The sequence below is a fragment of the Lichenostomus cassidix genome, chromosome 14 (assembly GCF_008360975.1).
Source record: "Lichenostomus cassidix isolate B80296 chromosome 14, HeHo_3.0, whole genome shotgun sequence".
NCBI lineage: Eukaryota > Metazoa > Chordata > Aves > Passeriformes > Meliphagidae > Lichenostomus > Lichenostomus cassidix.
This window is the reverse complement of record NC_139495.1, coordinates 2,053,182-2,061,678: the sequence shown is the minus strand read 5'-3', so window position 1 is coordinate 2,061,678 and position 8,497 is coordinate 2,053,182. Positions and strand designations below refer to the sequence as shown.

At 52.4% G+C, this 8,497-nt stretch overlaps 1 protein-coding gene and 1 long non-coding RNA gene across 7 annotated transcripts in view; one reads left to right on the top strand and one right to left on the bottom strand.

Moving 5' to 3' along the window:
* Window positions 1-14: 14 nt before the first annotated feature.
* LOC146430602 (uncharacterized) lies at window positions 15-6,722 on the top strand. Of its 5 annotated transcripts, XR_014855045.1 has the most exons (4): window positions 15-2,158; window positions 2,660-4,884; window positions 5,432-5,498; window positions 6,469-6,722. It is a non-coding gene; the product is annotated as an uncharacterized LOC146430602 (long non-coding RNA). The 5 variants fall into 5 exon arrangements; XR_014855047.1 differs by lacking the exons at window positions 5,432-5,498; window positions 6,469-6,722 and having other exon boundaries at window positions 15-257; window positions 1,450-2,158; window positions 2,660-4,705; XR_014855046.1 differs by lacking the exons at window positions 5,432-5,498; window positions 6,469-6,722 and having other exon boundaries at window positions 15-1,752; window positions 1,968-2,158; window positions 2,660-4,705.
* The window catches only part of LOC146430600 (voltage-dependent T-type calcium channel subunit alpha-1H-like), a 101,781-nt gene continuing 98,885 nt past the window's right edge, over window positions 5,602-8,497 (bottom strand). For both annotated transcript variants that reach the window (XM_085074383.1, XM_085074384.1), the window contains exon 33: window positions 5,602-8,441. In XM_085074383.1, the coding sequence (XP_084930509.1) occupies window positions 7,365-8,441 (1,077 nt within the window). In that variant the 3' untranslated portion in view covers window positions 5,602-7,364. The remainder of the gene's footprint in view (window positions 8,442-8,497) is intronic.

The following is an 8,497-nucleotide window of genomic DNA, read 5'->3' as shown; positions in this document are numbered from 1 at the left end:
CGCCCCAAAACTCCCCACCCCACCCCGGCAGCCCCGGTACAGCCGCGGTTCCGGGCGGGCCCTGCCGCTCCCCTCAGCACGGCCTGCCCGCCCGCTGAGGCGGCGATAACTGCCCCGTTATCCTCACACCGCCACGTGTCCAGAACTTTATTTATTATTGTTTAATATCGGCCTAAAGCAGCCCCAGCGCGGGGATTCGGGTTCCCCAGGGACTGGGCATGGCCTAGGCTGCCAGACTTTAGGGACAATGCTCTCAGGTGGGATTTTTGGGGTGACAGCGCGGGGAAGGAGCTGCACGGGGTGATCCTGATGTGTCACTTCCAGCTCTGGATATTTCCACATCCTACAATTCCTTGTGTTGAGGCCATGGCCACTAGATGATGCTGCTGGCCGAGCTGAAAGCTGCTCTAGCTGCCGGGCAAGGGCCAGAGCTAGGAGGTGTTTGCAGGAGAAAGAGGGAAATGGTGGATTTTGGGCTGTCTGGAGTCACCCCGCTGATGAGGAGAGGAGTTCTGAGTGCCCTGATGGATATCAGGAGAAACATTGGTTATAAGGATATCCATTCTCCTGATGGGTATCAGGAGAAACACCTCCGTGCTGTGGGGTCTGGATGTGGGCGGGAAGGGGAGGAAACAGCACCGTGCTGGGTTAATTAGCCCACTCTAATTAAAGGAAGGGGTGAGTTTGCTGGGTAAATAAGCAAGATGAAAGTGCTGAGGCTTTGCAAGAGCTGGAACCGCTGAAATCTGCTGATGGGGACTTGTTTGCCCACAGAGATCATGGTGTGATGGTGCTGGACTGGTGACACAGTGGGGCTGGACTGGTGACACAGTGGGGCTGGAGTGGTGACACGATGGGGCTGGACTGGTGATGTGACAGTGCTGGACTGGTGGCCTGGTGCTGGCCCATGGTCATGCTGCTACTCAAGACAGAAAGTTTTGCTTTCCAACCACACATCAGCACCGTGGAGACTCCCCAGCTGGGCCACCATCTGCCATGGTTCATCCCCTTGCCTCCTTTCTGCATCCCAGGCCATGTTCCCCTCTCCGTGAAGAATTTGTGGAGTGGTTGATTGTGGACTGCCAGACCTTCTGGGGAAGTGCTGGAGGGATGAAGGAAGCCCTTCCATGTTTCAATAGATGTATTCTCTATCAATACCTACTTCAACTTGATTTTTCAGGCCAAACGAATTTGTCCAAGAGAAGAATGGGACAGGAGAGCAGGAGGGATGGGAAGGAATGCCTGAAATGTTATCCTCTCTCCACAGCCTTTCAGAAATGCTTCAGGGAAAATAATTCATTTGAACTGAAAATTATCGAGGGGGTAGGGGGGAAGTAAAGCAGTTCTGGAGCAGCTGTCTGGAGCAGCTAGTGAGGCTGTTTAATTAACACTGCACTTGGCTACCAGCTACCTTGGAGCCAATTTCAGGACATTTTTGTTGCCTGGCAGGTGATATACAGCTGCTGGAGGAGTTCTCTCAGCACCAGGACACGTTCCCCACGGCAGAGAGACAGCAGGGGGGTTATTCAGCAGCCGTGAGTCATCTGTACCTGCCTCGGGAAGGACTCTGTCCCCTCCCAGCCATAACAGGGCCTTTTATTCTTTCCTCCTTTGCATGCCAGCCTTGTTTAAATTAGCTGTATTTTTAATCTTTGTGAGCAGAGCGAAATCCCAAGCAAGGAAGTGTTTTTATCCTGCTGGAAAACTTAATTAATGCTCCATCAGAGAGGTTGATTTCCAGGCGTGATGAAGGTTGGTGGATGATGGTGACCCCATGGGTGTTATTTAGCAATGCTGCTGTTTCTCTTGGCCACGTAACACATTCTCCTCTTCTCCTGGGCTTGTCCTGATCCTGTGATTTGTGATGGGAGTCACGGGAAGCCTCCCTGGGGTGTCTGGGGCTGCAGTCATCCTCACAGGGAGGAAGGACACGCTCCTGCTGATCACTGACTTGTCATCTCTTCCAGGTGCTGTGCCCAGACTGGATCCCAGCTCCTGGAGAATGATTCCCAGCGTCCCTTAAGCACTGACCTATGTGCTGGAGGTGTGTCAAACAGCTGAGGGAATTATGTTTGCTTCATTCCCAGAAAGAGCCAGGGGCTGGAAAAATCCACACTGCTTGGAGCTCTGTTGCTGGCAGCTCCTGAGTTAAGCCAAGGTACTGTGACCTTCACAGAGGCTCCCAGGGAGACTGGAGAGTGGTGGTGGTGGTGCTCTCAGAAGGTCTGTGTGCCCTTTTCCTCTATTTCCCATGGAACTGCCTCTGGATGGGCCCTGGAGAGTGGGGGAGCAGGTAGGGCAAAGCTCTCCTCCTGGGCAAAGCTGCCTGGCAGCAGTGCCAGCAGGGATTGCTGTGGGATGTATCTCCTGCCCACCACCCCAGCTCTGGGCTCCTTCACTGGCATTGCAGTAGGAGCAGCAGATCCCTGGAAAAGGCACTGGATGGACATCCCATGCTGCAGGGAGAGAGCAGGAGCAGCTCCTTTGGCTGATCCACGGGTGCTCGCTTGGGGAAAGTGGGAGAGACAAACAACAGCACAGTGGCACAGCACGAAAGTTTATTTGGAATCCCAAATATTTATGATCAACACCTGGTAAATGGCCAGCGAAATACATTTTATGGTGCCATTAACCTGCAATAAACCGTTTGTATTTTTAGAGTTGTTTGCACGACGTTGACTCATCCCTGCCTGTGGGGAGCTTCCCTGCCCTTTGTCTTCCCTGCCCTTTGGCTCCTGCTCTCAGAGCTCTTCCCTCCTGCTGCCCAAATCAAACAGGGAAGGAGTTGGATCTCACAGCAGCACATGGCACAGCAGAGGGGGATATTCCTGCTCTAATTTTTGCTGATACATTTACCTGGAGATTGGGGTTGGTGGGAAGGTACCTGGCTGAAGACAGGTGGGTTTTGCGTGATGTGTGTGAATCATGGAATGGTTTTTTGTTGGAAGAGACCTCAAAGCTCATCCCATTCCACCCCTGCCATGGCAGGGACACCTTCCACTATCCCAGGGTGCTCCAAGCCCTGTCCAACCTGGCCTTGGATGCTTCCAGGGATGATCCCTGTGTCCATGTGGCCACCAGCCCCATATGCCAGGAGCCCTGCTGGGCTGTCGCTGCCAAGGAGCTGTGAAGTGCCTGCTCTTCCATGAAGAATTAATTTGTATCGCAACTTGTTGTCATTGGTGAAATTTCTTTTGGTTAATGAGCAAAATTAATTAGTGCCTCTGTCTGAGCCAGTCAGAATAAATTGACATGGAGGCAGGGAGGGGAGAGGGTGAGCAGGACCTGGGGAGACAGTGCCCAGAGGGACAACTGGATTTGATAAGGACACGAGGAATAAAATCAAGGAGAAGAGGGAGGGTGAACAAACATGGAGTCCTCCTGTTTGTTGTGCAGTGGTGACTGCATTTTTTAGGGATAACTCAGGTGGGAATGCTGTTTTCCATGCATCCAACAGACCCTGCAGACATGGCCACAGGCCCTCAGCACCTTGTGCCTCCACGTGGGGCAAAGCAGAATCAGAATAAGTTGCTCCAGGGGATTTCAATCAAAGATTCAAATCATTAGTCTGGTTCTTCCCCGTGGTGTGACTTAATGAGGGCTGTTGGCATTTTCTCCCTTTCATTGTGAACAGATTTATTTTTCACTCGATATTCCAACATCCACAGCTGGAATAAAACCAACCCAGTGCTGACCTACAAGTGAGGGACACAAGTGAAGGGTCCTGGCATGAGGAGCAGCCCAGCCTGGGTATGGAACACTCCTGGTGACATTTCTGCAGCAGTGAATGCCAGGGAGGCATGGAATGGAATTATAGAATATCCTGAGTGGGAAGTGACCCACAGGATCATCAGGAAGGTGCTGAAACCCAAGGGTAGCACCAGTGCCACTGCACATCCCTCATCCCAGAGCAGCCCCTCAGCATCTTCCCAGCCTCCACACTCGGGCTGCCCCCATGGAAAAGGCTAAAACAGCCTCTGGCAGCACCATATTGCTGGAAGAGGATGGAGCACCCACCTGGTGTGAGCTGGAGTTATTCCAGAGGCACAGCAGGGTTCAGCAGAGAGACACGAGCTGCTCAAAACCCAAAGACTCACAGGGATTTCAGCCCTGTGCCTCTGTCAGGCTGTGCTAAAATTCCTAATTAAGCCCCCTCGTCTGGAGGAGGAGGTGGCCTCAGCCATTAAAACCCAGCCATGGCTTGAAAACTTAATAGGGGAAGTTTAATGGATGAAGTCAATTGAATTATTCATCCCCAGAAAGCTTGTACAAATATCAAATGCTTATTAGCATTCATGCAACCTGTATGATCTCACAGCTCTGACAGATTAAGGTTGGGGCTAATTGCACCCAGGATGGCGTCAGATTTGGTGGTTGGGATTTTTTTTTAAAGCTTTTTTCCTCCCCGGCATGACAAAGAGAATTTCAGATCGATGCCATCTGAGATTTACCCTTGAAGCAGAGCCCCTCTGATGGTTTCCTTCCTCAACATGGTGGTTTTTAATCCCTGTTTGATTCCTGCTCTTCCAAAGGTGCCGAGGTGGCTCTGGGCCAGCCCAGATGGACACAGCGCTCCTCCCTGCGGGCTGTGGGTTTGCTGGAATGGAGAGTGCTGGGGCACAGTCTGGCTGATAAATGGACAGGACTGAATGGCCATTAAAAATGCAAAATAGGAATCGATCCAATTAAATAATCATGACTTGCATTTGCCCAGGGCTTTTCGCTTCCGATCTTAAGCAAGGCTTGCAGACGGTCCAGGGGGAAATTGCTTAATGCTGCAGAGATTTAATCAGCAAAATTAACACTGGGTGATGTTAAATAGTTTCTCTGGTCGTGGCCAGGTTTGGGGATGCAGCTCTGGGGGTTTTGCACCTGCACATCCAGGTGAGTGTCCCCAAAAGAGGCATCAGGGAGCAATCCATGCTTGCTCTCTGCTCTTGGAAAATTCAGTTGGAATTCAATTCTCCCCTGGCTGCCAGGATGTTCCTGCAGGCTGAGGGATGGGGTTGTTGTTGGGCTTTGGGGTGGTTGGGAAGGTGTGGCTTTGTCAGAGGGTGGGAGCCTGGGCAGAGCCAGAACCAGGAGCAAATATTCCCCACACTGCCATTCCCTCAAGCCCTTCCAAATTGTTCTATGCCACCATCAGCCACCAACCCCATGGTGAGAGGCTTTTCCCCTGGAAAAGCTAAATAATCCAGCAAAGCTAAATAATCCCAGCAGCAAAGGACACCCTGAGTGTCCCCTTATGCCAAGGGACACTCCACACACCTCCAGGCAGGATTCAGCCTGGCACAGAGGGATTCATCTCCCCTCCTCAAACAGCAGAAAAAGGAGTTAATAATGGATTTTATGGCTCTTTTCTGGAATTCCTCGCTATCCCACCGAGACAGAATCATTATTTACAATAATTCTAAATGACTCTTAATTACAGTGGCGCAGGTGCTCCTCGGAAGCAGCCAGCAGGGAGCTGGATCAACATCTGGAGACTCCTGGGTGAGGTGAGGGGGATTCTCTGAGCTGGGAGAAGCCTCCAACTCGATGGTTCAGACCTGGGGGCCGCAGCTGGGAGAGCCAGGCGGAGCAAAGAGGATTCAGGGAGAATTCCAGTTTATACAGTTTAATACATGTGAAACAAGATACATTTCCTTTGGAGTAATGGATGCACCGATAACAGAAGATATATGTGAATGCATAAATATGAGGCGGCACAGAAGGAAACGACTGGATGGATTTATTCCCCCCTGGATGTCTGGGCAGCACCTGAAGCTCAGGCTGATGCCCTGGGCTCCTTCCTGCTCCCCTTTCCCGTCAGCTTGCCATGGCAAAGCTGTGCAAAGAGGGGGCCTGGAGGAGGGCTGGGGAAAGGGCAGGGATCGGAGGCTGAAAAAGAGAAATCAACCCCAAAATCTGTGGAAAAACCCAAAAGTGGTGTTAGCAGGCGGCCTGGATTGCTCTGGAGGCTCCTCAAGGGCCTTGGGAAGGGAAGGGGTCCAGGTGTGGGTGAGGGATGAGGAGGGAAGGACAGGGAGTGCAAACTGCCCCGAGGGGTTGGAGTTGTTCTGCCACGAGGAGGACAAATCATCACCTTAAATGCTCACAAAGAATATCACCTACGACAGCTCTTTACACCTTTACACACTGTATCAATAATTTACTTAGAACTGCAGTAAACAAAATACATTTCTTAAATAATTTACTATTTATTTGTTTAGGTTTTTTTTTTTTTAATCTCTCTGTAAATGTAATTTTTTTTTCCTTTTTTTTTTCATTAGTTTTTCTCTTTGCAACACAAGAAACCGTCTTTTGTGCACGTTAGTTCAGATTATTGCGACGTTTAACCTGAATTTCAGTTAAAAAAAACGGGGGGAGAAAAAGCAACAGGACAGTTGGACAGACAAGAAGAATGAATAACTTATTATTGCACTGGCTACAATTCAGTAGTGATTTGGTTTTTTTGTCTGCAATTAGGACAACCTCTAAAGTACAAAAGAAAAATGAGCGAGATGTCAGAAGCGTCAGCTGTGACAAGAAGCTGGTGGGGTGACGGTGGAGGGAAGGGAAGGAGAGCAGAGAGGAAAGAGGAGAAACATTTGGAAAATGAATGGCTGGAATAATTAATTCCACAGAAAACCCAAGGAAACACCACCCAGTTGCGGAGTCACATGTAATGCAAAAAACAGCATCTCTGTTTCTCTATAAAAATATGTGCATTATGAAGAGAAGAGTTTTTGTGGGTCTATTTTTTTTTCCAGGTATTTTTTTTTTTTTTGCTTTTTTGTTTGTTTCCTCGTTTTGTAGCTCACAAATACAGAATTTCTATTTATAGAACTGCTGATATACAGACAATGTCCAGCTCTCAGCTCCCGGGCACTCCCACAGCTGGAAAAGGTGCTTCAGGAAAAGCTGAGCATCTTAAAAAAAAAAAAAACAAACAAACCCAACAAAACAACAAAACCCCAAGAGAATCTCCCCAAATCCCAACCACCACCGCCTCAGACCCTAATCAATGTGATCGAGGCCAGAGAGCAGGGTGGGAGGATCGAAGCGACCCTCGCATCAACTCCACCTTCCCTTAAGAAAAGAAACCCCAAAACCTCTCGGCAAATCCTCTCCCCATCCCCAAAAATCCCATCCCCAGTTTCGTCCAGCCGTTTGTTTGGTTTCTTTTTCACTTTTTCACGTGTGTGTGTTTGTGTGTGTGTGTGTGTGGTTTTTTTTGCAAACTTCCACAGCGCTTCCCAGCGAGTGCCCGCGAGGGAGGGATGACCCCGGTGACAGCCACCCCTGACCCCTCTGTCCCCTCGCTTTGGGACCCCCAGTGGGTGTCAAAGCCCTTGAGACCCCCCAGCTCCCCCAGCCCACAGCTATACTGGGTCATCCGCGCCTCCTTCTGTGGCAACAGTCACGGGGACCAAGTCCTGCTTGCGCAGGGGGCTCTTGGCAGTGCCCAGCAGCTCTTTGCTCCTCTCGCCGTCGCTCCACTGAGTTTTTAAGTGATCCGGCTTTTTCAGTTCGGCGTCCGGCCGCGAGTCCATGGAGGCCGGAGTGGACTGGCCGCTGTCCAGCAGCTCCGAGAGGCTGCTCAAGGAGCCGCCGTCCAGCGGCTCGAAGGAGAAGTTGGGGATGCTGAGGTGCTCCCCGCGGCTCTCCGGGAGCTCCAGGGATTCTCGGTGCGCCGGGAACTCGCAGGACGGGGTTCTCCTCCTCAGCAGGGTGTTCTCGGAGGGTTTGGTGCGCGGAGCCGCCCCGCCGTCATCCTCCATGGGAGGATCTATAGAAATGCAGGGCGGGCTCATCTTCTTCTTCCTCCGAGCTCCGTGCATGTGGTCAGCCTCGGGCTGCATGTGGGCAGGAGGCCTCTGCCTGTCCTCGGCGGGCTCCTGGAAGCCTCCGGAGGGGCAGATCTCGATGGAATGCCGCCGCTGCTCGTCGGCCCAGCTGGGCTTGCTGAGGAAGCCCTTGGTGTCGGTGCTGTAGAACTTCTTCAAGTCCTTCTCCCTGCGGGAGAGGCTGCTTGTGCTGCAGTTCTTGAGGGGCGCGGGGGACAGGGCTGGGGAGCTGAGGGGTGAGCTGGAGCGGCTGCCGGGCTCCGAGCGCTCCTCCGCCCAGGCTTTGGCCGAGCTGTTGATGTGCCGAACCTCCTCGTCAGCCAGGTCCGAAGGCTCTCCCGGGCAGCCCTCGGGGCCGGAGGGGCTGGCGGGGCTGGGGGGCCTGCTGGCCGTGCCGTGCTGGCCACACGTGTGCTTCCTTGCCAGGGGCCCGAGGGGCCGGTGTGGGGAGGATGGGGGCGAGCGTGGAGGGGTGGATGGCAGGGGGGAATGGCGAGGGCTGAGGCTGCTCTGGGGCTGCTGGGCCGACGGTTGGGTCTCTCCAGGCTCTGCCTGCAGGCTGTCCTTGCGCTCCGAAGGCTGTCCCTCCACAGAGTCCGTCCGAACGGCCTCCTGGAAGGGAGGAGAGAGAGCTGGGTGAGAGCCTGGCAATGTGCTGGGCGCTTCCA